Raw genomic sequence first — 21,667 nt, forward strand, 5'->3', positions numbered from 1 at the left:
ATATAACGATGCGGAAGTATATTGATAGAGATACATATAGCAATAATGGGAGAACATTACAAAAGCAAGGGAAGTGTATGGGCTAGAGAGAGAGAGGGAGAGAGAGGGGGTGAAAGGGGACTGACAGAAACTTGGTTAGGGAAAAAATGAATGGCAGATGTTTTTCCTCGGTGATGGGGCCGACGGGGGAGAGTTCACAATATATACACATCCGTGAGTGGATGTCAAGGAAATCCTTGATTCTGGACAATCAATATTTTTTGGTCCATCTTTCTAGTTGGAAATTTATGTAAGGATTCCAAGAGAGGTTACCGTGAGGATTCCCAGAGAGATTATTGTCAATTACAACGCCCAGAACTTTATGATCACTCACTCAGGTTCACTTTTAAGTTGGATGAGCGAAAAGTTATCTAAAATGTTTTGTCTTTTTTGTCTGGTTATGATGAACACGCATTTTTTGTGGGTGAGTGACGTGTGGATAAATTCGGTCCACTTGATGAAATCACCAGTACTGTTCTTACCGTTTCTGCAAGAACGTCAGTGTTAGTGCGAGTTGTATGGATTGTTGTATCATCATCAAGAGTTCACGCTGGGATTTTTCTGTGGAGAGGCAGGTCATTTATGTATATTGAGAATAGTAAAGGGCCTGAAACCTCTGATGAATGCCAAAATCAAGTGTTGTAATGCGGAGAGAGAGAGGGAGAGAGGTGGAATGCAAGATGACGGGTACCGGTTACTCACTGGTAAATTCTGGACAATGCCATCATGTCCGTGATGCCTGCCAGCTCCTGCACACACACACACAAACACACACGTACACACACGGCAACAGCCGTGCACATCATCATCGTGTTCATGTGACAGAAACACTTTGCACAAATTGTGGTCAGTGATATACATCTATATTGCCGATGTCGTACATGCATCACATGTATATTCCATCAATAGATTTCTTTGTATTTGGAACTGAACTGACTGCAGTTAGGTTAAGGTTAAAGGTCCCTCAGCAACCGCAGTGAATTCGTATTCACTTTCTTGTGCACGGCACAGGAAGGCGGGGCACAATCCTCTCTTTTCTCTGTTTTAACCTTTTACATCCGGTCAAGTACTCATTCACACCTTAGTAAAGGGAGGAAAATCGGAGTAAAGTGCCTTTCTTGAGGACAGAACACCATATCAAAACGCGGCCTCAGTATGAATTGCAGTACATTTATTTGAGAAGGCCATCCGCTTGCCAGGCTTTGAAATTTGGCGAACATGTCTTTGTGCGGCGCCCCGACACATGCCATGTAGTATGTCAGGAGAAACGGTCCACCTTTCACCCCCCCTAATAAATTTTTCATATGTATAGATCACGAAAAATCATGTTAACATAAAAATCTCGGGACTCACTGTCCCTTCTGGCTTAATTGTGAAGGGTACCCATCTCAGGTGCCGCGGCTACTTTTCGTCGGTCCAAAACCTTCCATAAATTTGGTGATCACCTGTGTCAATGTTATTTGTGCTACAAGAATTTCCTTTATGTTTTTGTTGACAGTAATGCCTTCTGCACCATACGCAATAATCAGAACGACAATATATGCAATAAAGTGACCGCAGTGAAGCTACGTGTGTACCCACCGTCTGTCACACGTTGCGAACTGTGAATTTGCCTAAATGTTTGCAATAAACTGTCTCTCTAGAAAACTGTGCAATATATTAGAAACAAAGTACAACACAGTTTCAAAGAACAGTCTCTTGTGATTCTTTTGAGCTATGCCACATCACTATGGGCCTATTCTGCTGTCCTCTGCCGCCGGTTTATCTCCCCCTACCCCCTATTTGGCTTCAACGCCAATTTAATTCTTTACAAATTCATATTGCTCTTTTTATTGAAAAAAAAAACCGTTTATGTGCACTTTCCAAGTGTGAGCACGTGTGTGTGTGTGTGTGTGTGTGTGTGTGTGTGTGTGTGTGTGTGTGTGTGTGTGTGTTTTCTTTATGAAATGAAAGACTCTGTACTATAGTGAAAGATTACATGGGGAAAGTGTTTCAAGCGGTGCGGAACCACGAGGGTGAAGCATGAAAGTATTATTGTGACTTTTGAGCCATGTCGAATAAACGTTCTGACATTATTACCATTAACCCGGCAAAGAAGACGACATTGGACTACTACCCTGTGATCCATCACCCAGTCACCGAGTACAAGACAGTCCAGGAGTGCTTGAGACTTGCAGAGGAGGCCACGAGAGAGGTTGGACAAAAGTACGTTATCACTACATTTGATCTTGGGGTTTGTATGAAAGTACGTTATCACTACATTTGATCTTGGGGTTTGTATGAAAGCCTACCCGATCGTCTGGAACCTACCTGACCAGTACAAGAAGCATATCATTCTGATCGGTACATTCCACTTTGCCTGTGCGTACCTCAAGATGCTTGGGAAAAAGCTAGATGGTTCTGGTTTCGGAGATATCCTTCTGGAGGCAGGCCTGATCTCTTCTGGTTCTCTGCAAGGGGTGCCGTCTGGCAAACATTATGAACGAGCATTGTTCTGCCATAAGACAATGCTTGAGAGTCTAGAACGCTCGGTGCTAGAAAGATATCTTGAAATCAGAGATGAAGACACGTCATTTCCGACACTGTCAGAAGACAGCATGATTAAACTCAAGACAGCCTCTTGTTTCTTCTCAAAAGAGACGTTGACTGAGCTTCAGCAAGATAAAGCTATCGCCAGTTTTATGGTAGAGTACGAACAGTTCAGAGATAGTCAGAGAAGGAGCCTTTGGACCAACAGCACAATTTTGGTTGTCGTACATCGATCATGCATGGCTTGTCCTTGCGCTCCTTGAGGCTGTCAAAATCAACGACTTCCTGCTCTACAAAACTACACACGCTACCTGACCTTCTCAGTCTTCTTGACAAACATTGGCTTGTCACATCCTGGAGCTAAGGAGATGCTGCAGAGAGGTGCTTTCAGCATGGCAAGGTCCTTCATTCCTGGCAATCGCTATGCAGTGGACAAGACCATGGAAGAAACGTTCATGAAGCACACCAAAAGCCAAGGAGGAGCTGGCGGAGGTGGCGCTGGTCTCACGGGACTGCTGTCCAACCAGGAGGCCTACCACAGATGGGTCAGGACAACCCATGAGAGGTCAAAGTATCTTCATGCAATTCTCACCATGGCTGGCATGGCACAAGGTGATGAGGTTGGCAGTAGACATCGTGACTTGTGTCCTTCTGAGAGACGTAAGAGCGAAGAATCAGGATGCAATCAAAAGTTTCATCGACCCTTTCTGTGAGGAAGCCTCGGTCAAACTCATCGCCTTGTCATCTGGAGCATCTGTCCCAGCTGGCATTCAGCATGATGTGTTGAGGGCAGAAAAAAAACTGGTAAAGCCGCGAAGGAGGCGTTCATCACGCAGAGACTGATGGCAAATGACCATTTCTTTGAACCAGTCAAGCGGCTAAACCTGAAAACGATGGCATCGATGAACAAAACCGTCCACATGAAGACTACCAAGAAGAAGGTTGTGGAATACAAACAACAAGGGAACATTGCCTTTCAACTCCTTCTGAAGGCACAGGAAGCAGGTGTTCAACTCGATCTGAAACAGCTGATGACATACCAACTTACTCCTGTACCTTACAGTATTGCCACTGCTGACAATTTCCTTGCCAAGACCAACAAAGCAAAAGGGTTCAACTACCTCACCAAAGATATGGAAGATGCTGCTCTACCTCCCCATGATGCCACGCTGGTTGTGATTGATGGCAATGCGGTGTTTCACTGCTTGCAACAGCTTCCTTCCAATTTCATGGAGATCAACCAGAAGATATCTGACATGCTGCCAAAGGGAACGGACGTGGTGTTCAGTAGTGACATGTACAAAACGTACTCAATCAAAGCAATAGAAAGGAAAAGGAGAGGCACTGGCGATAAGATCATCGTGAAAGGAGACAGCACCAAGCGTTCTGCAGACTGGAAGACGTTTCTGTCAAACAACGAAAATAAGAAGCAGCTCACCCAAGTATTACTCGACGTTTGGAGCGAAGATGAGAATGCGCCAAAATTCAAGGGACAGAAAAGTCATGTTGATATGCGAGGGAGAAACCTTCCTGCTGCAATCGGCAGATAAGCTGAAGACAACAAGGATGCCAATCGCAACGCTCAAATCCACACAAGAAGAGACGGATTCTAGAGTTGCCCTCTACTGTGCGTACGCTGAACGGAATGGCTACAGGTTCGTCCGCGTCAAGAGTCCCTACTCAGACATGTTCTTCATTCTCCTGCACTTCGCTCTGCAGCTGAAGGACGTGGTGATTCTGTTCGACACAGGAATGGGGAACAAACAGTGGCTCATCAACATCACTGACATCGCAAAAGCATACAGGCAACAGCACTGCACCGCCTTCCTGGCTCTTCATGCTTATACCGGCTGCGACACAAGTGCGTTCAAGGGCATTGGGAAAATAAAACCCATCAAAGTTCTTCAACAGAATCCAAGATTTGTGGAAACAATTGCCCGCCTTGGAGATACATGGGCCATCGCTGAAGAAGTCAAAGCCGATCTTGAGACCTTCACCTGTGTACGGCAGACATCGTTTCACCAGTGTCAATGACCTCCGACACCAGCTACTCAAGGAGAGATGTGGAGATGAGCCACTGAATGCAAACCACAACGTTGACATGGCAAGCATGCCTCCGTGCAAACAAACTCTTCAAGAGCACATCAAACGGAGCAACTATCAAGTTGCCATTTGGAAAAGGGCTATCGAACCCATTTCTAATGTTTCAGCAGCAAGCAATGGACATGGATGGATCGACGTTGATGGCACCTGGGAACCAATGTGGTCCGCAGAAGACGTCATCCTGCCCGCAGATATGGTTGACTTCCTTGTGGACTTTCCAAACTGACGACGAAGAAGAAGCTGTCATATCCTACGTATCAGAAGAGTCGCTTTCTACTTATGCCGAGGGAAGCGACTCAGAATGATAGGGGGTATGGGAGATAAACCGGTGACAGAGGACAGCACACACACACACACACACACACACACACACACACACACATGTGCTCACACTTGGAAAGTGCACATAAACGTTTTTTTCAATAAATAGACCAATGTGAATCTGTAAAGAATTAAATTGGCGTTGAAGCCAAATAGGGGGTAGGGGAGATAAACCGGCGGCAGAGGACAGCAGAATAGGCCCATAGTGATGTGGCATAGCTCAAAAGAATCACAAGAGACTGTTCTTTGAAACTGTGGTGTACTTTGTTTCTAATAAGTTGCTCAGTTTTCTAGAGACACAGTTTATTGCAAATATTTAGGCAAATTCACAGTTCGCAACGTGTGACAGACGGTGGGTACACACGTAGCTTCACTGCGGTCACTTTATTGCATATATTGTCGTTCTGATTATGGCGTATCGTGTAGAAGGCATTACTGTCAACAAAAACATAAAGGAAATTCTTGTAGCTCAAATAACAAAGACACGGGTGATCACCAAACTTATGGAAGGTTTTGGACCGACGAAAAGCAGCCGCGGCACCTGAGATGGGTACCCTTCAAAATTAAGCCAGAAGGGACAGTGAGTCCCAAGATTTTATTTATGTTAACATGATTTTTCGTGATCTATACACTCTAAAGCACCAAAAAATACATATGAAAAATTTATTAGGGGGGGGCGGGGGGTGAAAGGTGGACCATTTCTCCTGACCGAGTAATGGAGGAGGAGGAGGAAGACGAGGAGGAGGAGAAGCCTTGGAAAGATTTCAATGGCGGAGCCTCCTCCAGACGACTCTTGTCCATATATTTACAGAAGTGACCAGTTCTTCTTCATAACGTTACAGGAAACATGGGGCAATAGGTACTGTTGCGATAATTTGTAATGAAATCCGACTTGTCACTTTAGTAATACTGACTTCTGTGCCATTGTTACAGCACATCAATTCCCAAAAGATGCATCTTTCCGAGGCTATACTATGGTGCAGGAAAAGGGGAACTGGTGGATTTGGGGGCATAATGCTGCGAGAGTCTGGTGTATTGGATAGACATGGGAGTATGGGATAAAATCAATATCTTTCCACAGTCAGCTACCTTTTTTGTTTTATGTAGCTGTTTTGCTCCATCATCTGCGCCGTTTCAGTGGCGTTACTCAAACGCCGCTCATTCCCGGTCTCCTATACACAACCACACCAGGGTTAGTCTGCCTCAGTCCTGAACTATCGATATTTGGTCACCAGAAGGCCACGCACCAGAGCACTCCCTTTACTGCTGCCCAGTCACTATGGTGGAGTTCAGTTCTGATTCAACATTCGGGACACCAGGTACTAAGCCTTATGACGACACTAATCGCTTAGCTGTGGTGCCAGATTCACTGAGAGTGCCATCCAGAGCAGTGAACGACACCACGTCCCACCAAAGACAGCTTCCCAGGACTCTTTTGCTTAGGGGTGAAAATTTTCCTAAGTCTACGGCATTGGCGCTTCCAAGTAATTCTGTTGTACAACCCGGCCAAGGTCGGAGCAGATCTGATTCGCTTCCTCTTTGATCATAATTATCGTCACTCTTGAGAGTTGGACTTTCTCTTATTTCGCCTACCCGTTCTTCCCGCTTCACCTATTCAGCCTCTCTCTCTCTCTCTCTGTCTCACACACACAAACACACACGCACATTCAATGAAGAAAATTATATTTCTTAATTTTACACGCACGCACACATACACAGACAAACTGAGTACATAGGCAAAGTGGGAATAGGCGAATCGGGAAGAGGCAAACATGGATAGCACCATCGGAACAGTAGACGTCTGACTGCTGACACACGGCCAGGGCCGGATGAAGCAGCAGTGTCGAAGCTGTACTGCGCCTTTTACTTGCTGTCAATGAAGGAAACGTGACGTGTTTTTACGTTCTATTCCCTGTCTCCTCGTCTGTTCATTGTTTACACACCTCAGGCGTGTGAATGTATCCATCTCTTCCAGCCGAGACATCCTTTCGTTAATCTTAGACGAGCTGAGTTACGGACAGACAACAGGACAGCTAATATAAACATTTTAAAATGGGCCTACCCTCCACCTTTGTTGCCACGTCACAATTCAATTTCCAATCAGGGTCACGATGAAAATAATTCTTTTCGGGCAGTGAAAAGGCATCATTGTCCTATATCACTGATCATGTATAACACATATCTTATTTAGGGTGGTGGTGTTTTTTGGGTTTTTTTCATATAAATGTTCAGATATTTAATCAATGGTTTTCTCTTCACTCCAACATAAAAAAGACAAGAACTCACATTTGCGACGCTATGCTGAGCCACGTTGATCCAAATTTTGTACAGTCAAGCACCGTCTAGCAACTGTAACTGATTTTCAGAGCAGCAAGGCTTTTCTTTAAAATAAATAAATGAATAAACAAATGACACCCCAGCTATCTCCACCAAATGTCGTCTGCCACTGATCAAGGTCAAGAACTCTCCGAGCTTGTTAGGTTCTCTGGCAACATGTTCGCTCCATTGCTGGCGACAAAGCCAGTGATAGCAAGAAAAACGCAGTGAATGTCACCTAAAGTATTCCTCTACTCTCCCCACCCACATGCACACTATTCAACAACGAACACAAATGCAACGGCAGCGTTCATTATTTCTGTTTTTCCATTGCCAAACACTCTGCACTCCGTTGGGCTATTTCTTTGTGGTGAAATGAGAACATGTACATATGACTTGATCACTTAAAATGGCACGCAAATATCGTATCCCCTCTCCACACACACTTTTTTCTTTTTGATGTATAAATCTGGTGTTGAATCAATCACCATGATTTGGTTTTTAAATGTTGCATCATTATTTCTGAAAAACAGAAAATTCTGAAAGAATACATCAACTTTCGTTCTTTAGGAACCTTTGACCTAGCCGATTTATTTCAAAACCTTTTCCTTTTGTGCGGTCTCCATCTTCCCACTTTTTATGTGCTTTGATTTTTGTAAGGCTTCCCTCGATATCTTTTTCCCATTTCTCTCTCTCTCTCAGTAAACAATTAAACGCAATCTTCACTCACACCCACCATCACTAATAGCTTTTGCTCATGTTTTCCTTTTGTCTGGCACAGCAATTGCCCCAGGGTGTCTTCCGGCATGCGATTTAGGAATATTCGATACCTGTACACTGAAGTCTGGGTTTATTGTTGCTCGAGAGAGTTGCCGCTTGCATTCCAGCAAGTGTAAAAGTGGCAATGTCTGTCTGGGTTTGTTAAACTTCTCTTTTCTTTTTTTTCTTTTTTTTTTGCGTGTGTATGTGTGCGTGTGTGAGCGTGCGAATGTGTGTGCGTGCGAGGTGTACCCACTGCTAAGTTAAATAGTCAACAAATTCAAGACATATACTTTTCACTTAATTGAACACGATGATCGAAAATTGTTTCTAACGTTTGATATCTTCTTTCGGGAGATAAAAATTTTTCGAGGTTACATCGCCCGATCAAGTTATAAACAGTAACAAAGGCATTCACACTAGTCCCCGTCGGTTCCAGTGAGTTAGAGCAGAAAATAGAGGCGGAGCCGAGTTTGAAAAAAACTCCGACGTCAAAACAAAATAGCATGCTTTGCACGCACGCTGCGTGCGGTATGCAAATTGTCTAGCCCGACACATCTAACCGACTGCAAGTGATTGCAACCTTCTTTACATGGTTGGGGTCAGTAAAAGTGAGTTACATCGACGCGTGTTGTAACTTGATCAGTTACAGTGTGAATGTATTTGAGCTGGCTGACTGTCATTTTTTTCGTTCTTCTTGCTGCGTCTACACGAATCGACGATTCATGATGACAGGTCAAGATGGAATGAAGAGACCCCCCTGAAACAAGGGGGTTTTATACTTTCAAAGGGAGTTACAAGGGAGTTACAAGACCCAAGTTCCAACAGGTTGCAGCAGGTCACAGCAGGCTGGTGGAGATGCACAACCTCAAGACCCCCCACCTCATGGAAACCCACGGGAACCACAGAAAACAAAAGTATACCCCAATCTGTACATGACGCCTCAGCCACAGCACCCCTGTAACTTGGCTTGTAACTTGTTCAAGTTAGAACGAAGTTACAACGGTAGTTAGATGCCACCAGTCTAACTTCAGCGCAAAACAAAACCCAGCCAGCGAGCGAGAACTGCTGCTCTCAGTCAAAAAACGCGCGGGAAAAGGGGCGGAGCCTAATAGTTAGACAGTGGTTAGACGCTTTCCGTTCACACATGCTGTATGAAAAATCTAGAGTTTGTCTCATGGTAGTTACATCCCTCAATGTAACCATTTGGTTAGATCGTGGTTACAGCCTGTGTGAACGTAGCATAACGGAGGCCCGTCTTCAAATATTTTCTAAATATCTAGTGGTTTGGCATTGAACATGTCAGCTTCACAGTCTGCTGGTTGTGCTTCGTTGGTATAGGTCTCATTTCTTATAACTCAGTCAAGCCAAGCTGGCGGGAATGCATTTCTCAGTACACTGAATTCAAATATTCTTGTTGCACTTTTGTGTCCCCAAAGCAAACCAATTCCCTCTGGATTCAACAGTCTGTGTTCTGTGACATGCACAATGTCTCTAAACCACTGTAACCCGTTTCTTTCCACTTTTTAAAATACAAAATTTTAGCCTAATATATAAACAATAACTGGTTTAAAACGTTGCTCTGATAAATATCATTTATCTTTGTTTCTTATTATCTAAGTATGTAGTAATTGTTGCTTTTCAAAATTTATTTTCTACTTTTCTAAGGTCTTTTAATACTGTTGCTTTACAACTGATCATGAATCAAGAGTCATTACATAATACTTTATCTAAATGCCACTTGGGGACTGCACCACAGTTCGTTTCGGAAGTGGAAAACAACCCACTGTAAATGTATGTATGAAAGCGAGTTACACACTGCACAAGTCATGGGACTCATGAGGGTCTCCGTGGCCGTCACAGGGGTCAACAGTCTGGATAGCCTGCACAAGAATGTCGGAGAGAACATCTACGACTTCACTCCCCTTTAGACAGCCAAGGCTCCCTCCTTGGAACGATTGACGAACCTCCCACCCGGGCAGGCATCCAGAACTCACCTTTTGAACGACGCAACACCCCCGAAAACGGAGTATGGCTGCCCACATGGCGGGGTAAAAACGGTCATACACGTAAATGCCCACTCGTGTACATACGAGTGAACGTGGGAGGTGCAGCCCACGAACGAAGAAGCAGAAGAACGACACAACCCTCCCAAAACCATGACCCAAGCCCTGAACAACCCGACATTTGGGGCGTCTCCCAATGAGTCGTTCAACGTAAGTCCGCTGCGGATATAATAGCCAGCCAACATGATTGTGTAGGTATATTCGTAACGCTGTATTGTGTGCGCGTCAAATGTATGGATGGATGTACTGTACGTACGATTTTGAGTATGCGCATATATATATTTATTGTGCATGATTGCGAGTTGAGGACTGGGTGTGTTTCGAATGCGTGTGTGTGTGGATTTTGAAGCGCTCAGTGGCTTTGTGCAATGAGGAAATCGCTGATAAATGTCCAGTTATCATTATTATTATCATGACTCGGTGTCTCCACTATCATATCTGTAAACCACTGGATCGATCGACCTCAAACTATGGGATTTACTGACCCTCTATTCACCCAGGGACTTAGAAACCTGCCTTCTAGGCGTTTGACTTCAGATCTAGCGTTCACCTGTGATCAGGGTTCGAAGCCCCGTTTCGGCATGGAGCTGTCCCTAAGAAAGGCACTTTACTCCGCTTGTCTTCACTCTACCAACGTGTGAATGGAAACCCGACTCGGTTACGGAAAGGTCAGAACGGTGACGGACAGGACTGCGCCCGGCCTTCCAATGCCGAGCCCTGGACACAGTGGATTTGAATTCCTTGTCCCGATGACCAGAAAGATTATGTATGAAAGCTTCAGCTTTTAATCTTTAAACTTTTTGTTCAACGGTTACGTCACTAAATGTTTCACGAAGAAACATGGAAGACGTTTCCTTTAAAGACGTCACACACACACCACACACACACACAAGCAATGGAGTCACATACAAGCCCCAAGTGGTACGCGTGCTTCACAGACAGGCAGACATGATCAAATGCACTTACCCTGTGTTCCGAGATCTCACAATCCTGAAACTGAAAAACGGCAAAGATTGAAATGCATGTTTCAATGGGCACCTGTGGAAAAAAAATGTTTGTCTGTCTGTATTTGTGTGTGTCTGTGTGTGCGTGCGTGCGTGAGAGCCATGCACGCACGCGCGCGGCACGTGCGGGCAGGGATATGGAATGCTCGACCGTATTCCTGCAATAACCGTGTGTATTTCTGGCAGATTTTATCTGAAAGTGAAAGTGTTGAGCACCCAGCAGGGGTTATCTGAATGTATAATTAAATTTCGCATGCAGTTAAAAGTTATCATTAATTTGTTATCTTGCCATTTTAGATAAGCTATATCAAATATAACTGAGAGGCAGATTCTGAAATAACAGGCAACCAGGGGGATACTTGCCCCCTTGGTACCATCTCTGACATGGTAACACATGAGTGGGTATGCATGCAGTGCACGAATACGTGTGTGTGTGTGTGTGTGTGTGTGTACGCGTGCGTGTGTGCTTTAGAGTACGCGTGATGATAGGCTTATAAGGAAGCCATGACATCACTCACCTCTTCCTGATGACGCCACACATAGTCTGTGCACATCTGACGTACGTGGCTGTGGTAGGCTTGGGTCAGGAACAGCTGCGCACAGAAAATACATTTTGCAGTCTTCTCTCTCCCTTTCGAACACACACGCACACTGAGGCACACTGGCACATGCATGCATTCACAAATACACACATGCATGCAGTTTCAGTTTCAGTAGCTCAAGGAGGCGTCACTGCGTTCGGACAAATCCATATACGCTACACCATATCTGCCATGCAGATGCCTCACCAGCATGCACACACACACACATGCTCCCCCCCTCCCCAATAATCCCCACTGATTTCAGAGCCACCTTTACCAACTAAGTGGAAAGGTCTCACAGCAGGCTATGTGGCACTGGTAAGATACAACTTCCTTGTCTGTAAATGCACAGAAAGTGGTCTTGGATCAAGTACATGATACAACACATCAAGCACAATCACTTTTAGAACATGAACATTCATGAAAATATGAAACAAAATAACCAAAGTAATGTTGATTGGGTAAGAAAAACCTCATGTCATGGACAATTACGTATAAGCTAAATGATATCGCAGTAATACCTGAATAAGTCTGTCTCGCCCCTCCCCCCACCCACTCTCTATATCCTTCCTCCTCCAGATGGACAAGTTACCCAAGTTCACTCTTAACGTTAAACCTCTGGTCATCCGATCAACTTAATCCAGGGGGTGACTCCTACGGTGGAATTAAACCTCTAAATGCATCATACATGCTTAAAAACAAACAAACAAAACAAAGGAAAAGAGGAAAGAAAGAAAAGAAATAAAATGGTTATCAACTGAGTGGGCAAATGCGGAGAAATCTGTGTTTTATCAACTACAGCTGTTGAGAAAAAATAAAGCACACACATGAATGGAGTGGATTTCTGAAAGCTAAAAACGCCTAAAGCAAGCAAGCAAGCAAACGAGCGAGAGAGAGAGAGAGACACACAGAGAAAGAGAGAGAGAGAGAGCGAGAGAGGACATTAGTTGTGATGAAATTCCACTAACTGTAGAATTTCAGCAGCAACAACAGCAATACTACTACTAATAATAATGATATCATAAACACACTGTATGATAATAATAATAATGATGATGATGATGATGATGAAGATAACAGTAATAATAACACAAACACTGTATGATGGTCATGTCCAAATATGACAATCAGAACAGCAAAGGAGACAACTGTTGTCCCAACTACATGGGCTAGAACCTGGTAGAAGTGGAAAGTGTCTTGCCAAAGGCACATCCCTACTCTTGTCCAAGAAAGCTTTAGGACAGCTGATGTTGGGATGGTAATGATAACAGAAATTGCATGGAGCAATGTGCATGCAAAGCAGAATTTGTTAATTACCCAAACTGCATGAATACAATCATATGCCGATAAAGGTACTATGCATTAATGCAAGACTGACTTTGGGAGACAGGTGGCAGAATGGTTCAGACGCTCAGCTGCCAATATATTGAGTCCGTGAGGGTGTGGGTTCAAATCCCCCTCTCACCATTTCTCCCAAGTTTGACTGGAAAATCAAACCGAGCGTCTAGTCATTTGGATGAGAATAAACCAAGGTCCCGTGTGCAGCACACACTTAGCGCACTGAAAAAGAACCAAAGGCAACAAGTGTTTTCCTTTCAAAATTCTGCTGAGGAAATCCAATGATAGGTTCACAAATATTGATATGGATACTTAAAAAAAATATATAAGCATACACTCAAGGCCTGACTAAGCACATTGGGTTATGCTGCTGGTCAGGCATCTGCCTAACTGATGTGGTGAAGCGTATATGGATTTGTCCGAACACACTGATACCTCCTTGAGAAACTGAAACTGACTTAGAGACTGTTACATTGTCAGATTAACAGAAATGACACATCATCAATACATCATGTCTGTTAGAAATGACACATCATCAATACATCACGTCTGTTATCATTATGAGTCCACATCCAGCTACCACCATACAAATACACACACACTCTCTCTCTCTCTCTCTCACACACACACACACTCTCTCTCTCTCTCTCACACACACATACTCTCTCTCTCTCTCTCTCTCTCACACACACACACACACTCTCTCTCTCTCTCTCTCTCACACACACACTCTCTCTCTCTCTCTCACACACACACACACACACACTCTCTCTCTCTCTCTCTCTCACACACACACACACATTCACACATTAACACACATTTACAATTCATAATGGCATACTATTTCCAACACTGTGCATTAACAGTTTTCGTCATACTAATTATGTGACTACAAACACCACAGTCAAATCATACAACTGAAAAGCCACTGAAGTGTGTGGCCAGCATCTTACTAAGAACAAACACAAAACAAAGAGAAAGAAAAACATACACACAGAAAATCAATACGCATATATATCTGTTAAAAATCAATGAAGTCCAGCATCCATTCACTGAGAACGATTTTATCTGGAATCATATCATCTATTGATTTTCAGTGGGTGTGTAGTGTTAGTATTCACTGACTTTTTGTATGCTGACTTTTTGTATGCTGTTTAAACACTTGTATTGCATTGCATTGTATTGTGTTACTCTTTTGTTACAATATACTTCTTAGTGTGAAATTCAGGCTGCTTTCCCCAGAGAGAGCATGTTGCCACAGTGAGAGAGCCTCAAACTTTTTTTTTTTTTTTTTTTTTGCCTGCAAGAGTATTTGTTTTCCTATCAAAGTGGGTTTTTCTAAGGAATTTTGCCAGGGATAACCCTTTTGTTGCCATGTGCAAAAGTGTATGCTGCACACGGGACCTCAGTTTAATGACTCATCCGAATGACATTGACTAGCTTCCAGACCACCACTCATGGTCTAGTGGAGGTGGAGAAAATACTAGTGAGTGTGGGGATCAAACCAGTGCGCTCAGATTCTCTTGCTTCCTAAACGGATCCGTTACTTCTAGGCCAACACTCCACTGCACTTGCCACTATTCAGTCATTGAGTAATTGCTCAAGTGGAACTTAACTGAAATGAAGAAACAAATGGCTTTCCCGTCTTCTTAGAAATATTATTGTGAGCAGACAATCTTTTTTTTTGGATATAATTCCCATAAAGGGCAGAGCAACAATCAGTAACTAGCATCTCTCTCTCTATATATATATAATGTATATGTGTGTGTGTGTGTGCGTGTGTATATATATATATATATATGTGTGTGTGTGTGTGTGTGTGTGTGCGTGTGTGTGTATATGTGTGTGCGTGCGCATGTGTATGTGTGTGTGTAGACATACACTGAGCACTATCAAAGTGTGTGCGCATGTGTATGTGTGTGTGTGTGTGTAGACATACACTGAGCACTATCAATGTTTGGTTAATGTTAAGATAAACTGAACTTGCCAATATTCCTCCACTGTCCTGGTACCACTTGTGTGCAGTGACTGACAAAAATTTGTACTTTTGTTGTTGTTGTTGTTGAGCTATGTACATAAAATGTTTTAGACTTTCTTTGAACTGCACAACTCATTTAAATTTTGAATGCTGTGTTTTCATCAGTCTTCAGTTTATACTTCCGGCTGTGTTCAGTCCTGCCTGAGTGCATGTGTGTGCTCTCCTGCTTGGGTGCACATCTGCACTGTTGTGGGACATGACTGATCTGTGGTTTGTTGAGCCACATGACCAGATGTGTTCAGTCTTGGGTGCATGTGCACTACTGTATGACACGACTGTGGGCACTGTGACTGAGCCACCTGTAATCAGTCTTGCCTGGGTGCATGTGCACTGTGGGAGATGAGACTGGTTTGTGCTGTCCACACAGCTATGATTTTCCAGGAAGTACAAAAGTCTCAATGTGAATTTTTTTTTTTTATACTGGCAGTACAACATTGTATTGCACTCTGTGTGTGTGTGTGTGTGTGTGTGTGTGTGTGCTTTGTCACTGATACATTCCTTATGACTTGCTTGTGAGTCTTGATTATGGTTCCCTGTGTAAATTCATGTAATCATTTTATCTCCCATGTTGAGATGAACACTAACAAGTCCAGGGCCATTGTGCTAAGGGCACTGAGCACATTATTGCAATCATTACTACTGTTCAGATGGAGTGGGTGAGTGAGGGGAACCGCTCCATGAACAGGTGCTGATGGCCTGTAGAAGGACACCCTCGGTGTGTTGACTTGTGCAGCTGTAGGCTATATATTTCTTGTTCCTTTTTCATGTCCATTCAAGTTCACTTGTTTTGTTGACAATGTTAACATGTAATCATAGTGGTTAAATACTGGTTAAAAAAAAAAAGAAAGTTTAGGAAAACAACAACAAAAAACAGCAAACATCAATGTTTCAATCAGTTTACATAGGTTGATAAAATCTGCCTGTCCCAAACACTCCAGAATCCATGAGGCTGGGAATTCAACTGCTTTGTCTTCAAGAAGTAAGTGAAAGACATTTGTTCAATATCTCCACTTACGATTGTGGAACAGATTCACAGAATAATGGTTTCATATATTTATAGTCACAAAATATATGCAAAGCAGACAACTCTCACTTGCAGTAACCTCTTGAAGTTTTCATGAATTTAGTCTAATCACAATGAATTTTAGTGAACACCATACACAAGATAAATATATTATCGGCGTTTGAAAGACTAAAGGACTGGCTTCATCAGTCTGAAGTTGTTAAGTTTTGTCACACATGCTTTGTAAACGTGTTTTATTTCATGAGGTGGATAAGTTTGCTGTTCGCAACAGCCTATCCTGTGTCCAGCCCAGTCAATACAATGCCATCAGTTCAATTTTAATACACGATGGCATATGTCTGATTTCAAGAAAATGTTGAAATGTGTTGATGGTGGCAGGTCCTGACCAGATAGAATCCACTGATTCTGGGAACAATCCACAATTTCTGGGCAGTGGCATTGGTTGCATGTTGACTGAAAATCTTCTAAATCTATAATTTCACTTACAAAATGGCACACAGTGAACAATTCCCTCAACACTGCATACTTTTAATGCTTCTTTTCAAACAAGTAAGTGTGGAAGTGTGGACTGACTAAAGTGATGATATGAATTCAGGTGTGCTGGGCTGGGCATGAAGCTCTGCATGTATATATATATATATATATATATATATATATATACAAAGAGAGAGAGGAGGAGGAGGAGGAATCTGTATGCATATGCAATGTTTTAAGCTTGTCATAATTTTCTTCATCTGAGGCAACAAGTAAAATTCTACTAATCAGTTCTGTCCAAAGTTGTTTTTCCCCCTTTCTCTCCCATACAGAGAATAAGGTATAATTAAAAACAAATGTTTGGTTATCAGTAAGGTTACAGCTGTAAATTATTCTTAATCTTGTCATTTTTGTTGCTGTTTTCACTCTCAGCCTTTTCTTGTGTGTGTGTGTGTGTGTGAGTGTGCGTGGGTGTGTGTGTGTGCGCACGCGCGCGTGCTTCTGACACCCTGTATTCCAAATGAATATTGTAATATGTAATCTGAAAACTGAGGTAGATCCAAAATCCAATTTCTTGTATTAAAAAACAACAACAAAAAAACCAATCTCATGTATTGCTGTGGGAGGGAAGAAGAAAAAAAAAGAAAAAAACGAACTGTCACCATTTCAGAATGGACGTAAAAACCATCAACAAAGACTCATAGGCTTTGACACACAACCTGCAGGAATTGTGAACAGTTCAGCTCGGCGCCCCAATGTCTCTTATTTCAGAATGAAGGCAAAAGAAAATATGGCCTTCGCGATCTTGACAGCTATCAGTCATGTGCAGTTCCCCCATCCCACTCCATCCATTTTAGTTGCTTCTTCCTTTTTTAATATGTTAGTTGATGTAACAACTATTTTTCCATAAAAGGACATTGTTGCAGAAATTGACCAGAGGTGCCAGTGCGACGGACCCTGTGCGGCTGCCCATGTGGGTACGAGTGTGGCTAAAGGCCTACCATGCAGCGACAACAATGGGGCCTACACATTTCACGAGGCAGTTCACAGCACAACGCGAAGCACACAGCCGGTCAGCAGCGAAAATAGCCCACATTTTCCACGTGCGTATCGAGGTCAGCTGAGTGAGTACCGCAACCAGACAGAACTGTGAAAAACTGAAGGCACAGACAGCAGACACACACTCACAGTCTATGAAACTTACGGTTTCAGACACGGCACGGAAGATGCAAGAACCGTCCTTGACAAGCAGTTTTCTGCAATAGCCGTTCTGCGCCAGAAAATTGTCCATTATGGTGATAAGCTTTGAATGCATATCAAATGCACGAAGAAAAAGGTGTGTCCCCCCGTTTACACAGTTGCTCCGCCGTCCACTTCGTACTCAGAAAGAGATCTCATTTACATGTGTCGAGGGTTTGGGGATAGAGAGATGAAACGCAATGATTTGATTGGTGTACGAGCATCAACTTTGTTACACAGAGTGTCTGGTGACCTCGGGGTCAACTCTGAGCGACGTCACTGAAATTGACACACGAGCGCTTGTTCATGTCAGTTTCAAAGGAAAGTTCTTCCGTAGAAGGTTCTTTTATGGACACAGTTTGCGACAGAAACGGATACAATAAGCGGTTGTTTTGCACTTGAACCAAACGACTTCATCCTTCTTGGATGAAAAGTTTAATGGACTTTTTTTTTTTTTAAACCTTAAAATTTTTTTTTTAATTTTAAAGTCCTCCGTGTTTGCAGGAATGTTCGAAACAAAGACACACGTACCGCATGGTATTCCCTTAAAAACGAAATTCATTTGTATGCACATTGTAGGCAACGGTATGGCATACTCTCATGTTTGGTAGTGTATTCACGGATGCGAGTGCATGTTTTTGTTGTTTTGGGCGGGTGGGTTGTTTTGTTTTGGTTTGGGTTTTTCGCGGCATGCTGCCGTCCGGTCCGTAGGCTAGTACATGCGTCTGTCAGTGTTCCAGTGTGTGTTTGTGTGCTTGCATGCTTTCAAATATAGTTATGCTTTAGAAATACGTGAACAAGTTGAAACTTAGTAAACTCTCTCTCTCTCTCTCTCTCTCTCTCTCTCAAGGCTCACACACACACACACACACACATTATAAGACAGGCGATTTTGTTGAGAAGGTGTGGGGAGATTCGGAAAGAATTCCGCTGTATGCACACTGCTGTGTTTGATGTTAAGTGTTCAGCTTCGTAGGTAGACATTGACAGCCACAAGCTGCATGGCCTTTTTAGTTTTCGTTCTGGTTGTGTCAGTGTGCAGTCAGTGTTACGTTGGTCCCTTCTCACTGTCCATCTATGTTGTTCTGGTCAGAGGTATCAGTGTTTGGTTACATAGGTCCCTTCTCACTGTCCATCTACGTTGTCGTTCTGGTCAGAGGTATCAGTGTTTGGTTACATAGGTCCCTTCTCACTGTCCATCTATGTTGTCGTTCTGGTCAGAGGTATCAGTGTTTGGTTACATAGGTCCCTTCTCACTGTCCATCTATGTTGTTCTGGTCAGAGGTATCAGTGTTTGGTTACATAGGTCCCTTCTCACTGTCCATCTATGTTGTCGTTCTGGTCAGAGGTATCAGTGTTTGGTTACATAGGTCCCTTCTCAATGTCCATCTATGTTGTTCTGGTCAGAGGTATCAGTGTTTGGTTACATAGGCCCCTTCTCAATGTCCATCTACGTTGTCGTTCTGGTCAGAGGTATCAGTGTTTGGTTACATAGGTCCCTTCTCACTGTCCATCTATGTTGTCGTTCTGGTCAGAGGTATCAGTGTTTGGTTACATAGGTCCCTTCTCAATGTCCATCTATGTTGTCGTTCTGGTCAGAGGTATCAGTGTTTGGTTACATAGGTCCCTTCTCAATGTCCATCTATGTTGTCGTTCTGGTGGTATCAGTGTTTGTGTTACACAAGTCCCTTCTCAATGCCCTTCTCGAATGTGCTGTCGTTCTGGTAGTGTCAATGCAGTGTTAGACAGCTCCCTTTTCACTGCGAGTCTGTATGTGTTGTCGTTTTGGTGGTACCTGTATTGTGTCAGACAGGTTCATCTGAATGTGCTGTTGTTCTGCGGTCTCTATGGTGTGTCACTGAGATAGGTCCCTTCTCACTGCCCATCTGAAAGTGTTACTGTTCAGGGGGTAGATATGTCCGGACTTACCGTTGCCTGTTTGAATGAGTTGTTCTGGTAGCGTGTCAGCGTAGTGTCAAATAAGTCCCTCTTCACTGCTTATCTGAATGTGTTGTCGTTCTGACGGCGGTGTCAGTGCAGTGTCGGATTAGTCTCTTCTCACTGCTCATATGAATATATTGTGATGTAAGTGCAGTGCAAGACAGATCCCTTCATCCTCAATGTCCACCTGGATGTGCTGTCGTCAGTTCTGGTGGTGCCTGTATAAAGTCAGATAGGTCCATCTGAATGCATGTGTTGTCGTTTTGGAGGTGTCAGTGCGGTGTTAGTCTCCGTCTCACTGTTTATCTGGATGTGTTGTTGCTTTGGTCGTGTCAGTGTGCAGTGTCAGACTGGTCCCTTCTCAATCACGTCCCATCTGGATGTGATTCCGTTCTGATGGTGTCTGTGTAGCAGACAGGTCTACATATTGTCCAGCTCACCTACTACGGTTGTCCTTGCAAGTGCATGAATGATTGTTAGCCCAAGATGTACCTGGTCAGTACGAGACACCTGAGCACATCGTTCACCTGCATGTGGAGCACCAATCAAATTTTGCATTCAGAGATTCGTGGATTTGAGTCCCACGGCCCCTGGAATTAAAACAGAAAAGGATACTCGTGGTCCACCTTTAGTTAAAGGCCTGTCTGGATTTAACATCGACACCCACGTCAGGCGGTATGATCGACAGGGATATCATCCCTGGAAATTGAACGGCAGAGACCTAACACAACACTGACGGCACTGTCAGAACAACAACACGTACAGATTGGCAGCGGAATTGGCAGGTGTTGGGTGTTAGTGTTGCAAGTGCACCATTGTTAGTTTTAGAGGCACGCACCTTCCACTTGTTCCCCGCCACCAAGTATTCACATGCTGCAGCTTGAAGGAACAAGACATTTTAGAAGCTTGCAACACTAGAGAGAAATGTTTCTGAAACAGAGATCGGGCCTTCTACAGAAGACATAAACTGCTCTCTCTCTCTCTCTCTCTGAGGGAGAAGGGGAAGTGGAAACAGAAACAACCATGAGAGGAGGGCAACACAAAGAGCCGCAGAAATAGGTGCTTTTTTGTCGAAATTTGATGAATGAATCAATGATGAAGAAAGCAACTCTGCCATGGAAGTCCGTTTTGGTTTTGGACTACGAAACTAGGCTGTACTCTATGCTTCCTTTCACACTAGGTTGACAACGATGACGCTGGGTAGGTCCATTTAGGTATTTAAGACAACAAGGCTGCACACTGTGTTTTCTTTCATACTATACCTATATCAAGTGTGTCAGTCACTGAGGCTCTAGAGACGATGACTCTCTACGATGAAGTCGCAGACTTCCCAATTCAAACCCGCAGTGCACTCATCTCTGGTCTGTAGGACACGGACACGGTCCAAACAAATTCCTACCTCCGACTGGGCTTGAACCCGAGTCTTCTGAATCAGTATGCGACACTATAAAACAATTAACCACTTGGCCAATCTCTGTATTGACAACTCCGGAGGCTGCATGATGGCAACAGCGACACGTCTCGCGGCAAGATGAAAGGCGTTCGAAGTCTCGATATTTTACAACATTGTTGCACTACATGGCTTGCCCTGATTTCCCTTAGATCTGTTCATTTCCACTGACGCAGTTGTAAAAACTGAAAGATCAATCAACGCCGACGATATGGTTACAGTGGCAGGAGTTGTGCGAATTTGGTGCTCTTCAAGCAAAAGCAGAGCCCGCAGGAGCCAATGGTTCGGGGTAGTGCGAGAGGGCGGGTGGGGGTACGGAAGGGAAAGAACGCGGTGGGAACCCAGGAGGTTTGGAGGGGGGTTGGGGGGGAGGTTGGGGGGGGGGACCCAGGAGGTTTGGAGGGGGGGTTGGGGGGTGGGGACCCAGGAGGTTGGGGGGGAGGTT

General features: G+C 43.7%; 1 protein-coding gene across 2 annotated transcripts in view; it reads right to left on the bottom strand.

The window, feature by feature from the left end:
* The window catches only part of LOC143283927 (uncharacterized), a 104,081-nt gene extending 86,151 nt beyond the window's left edge, over window positions 1-17,930 (bottom strand). For both annotated transcript variants that reach the window (XM_076590368.1, XM_076590367.1), the window contains exons 1-4: window positions 17,797-17,930; window positions 11,656-11,730; window positions 11,100-11,129; window positions 742-788 (exon numbers count right to left, since the gene is read on the bottom strand). In XM_076590368.1, coding sequence (XP_076446483.1) covers window positions 742-788; window positions 11,100-11,129; window positions 11,656-11,730; window positions 17,797-17,907 — 263 coding nt within the window. In that variant the 5' untranslated portion in view covers window positions 17,908-17,930. The remainder of the gene's footprint in view (window positions 1-741; window positions 789-11,099; window positions 11,130-11,655; window positions 11,731-17,796) is intronic.
* Between the last annotated feature and the right edge of the window lie 3,737 nt (window positions 17,931-21,667).

This window comes from Babylonia areolata, chromosome 7 (assembly GCF_041734735.1).
Source record: "Babylonia areolata isolate BAREFJ2019XMU chromosome 7, ASM4173473v1, whole genome shotgun sequence".
Taxonomy (NCBI): Eukaryota; Metazoa; Mollusca; class Gastropoda; order Neogastropoda; family Buccinidae; genus Babylonia; species Babylonia areolata.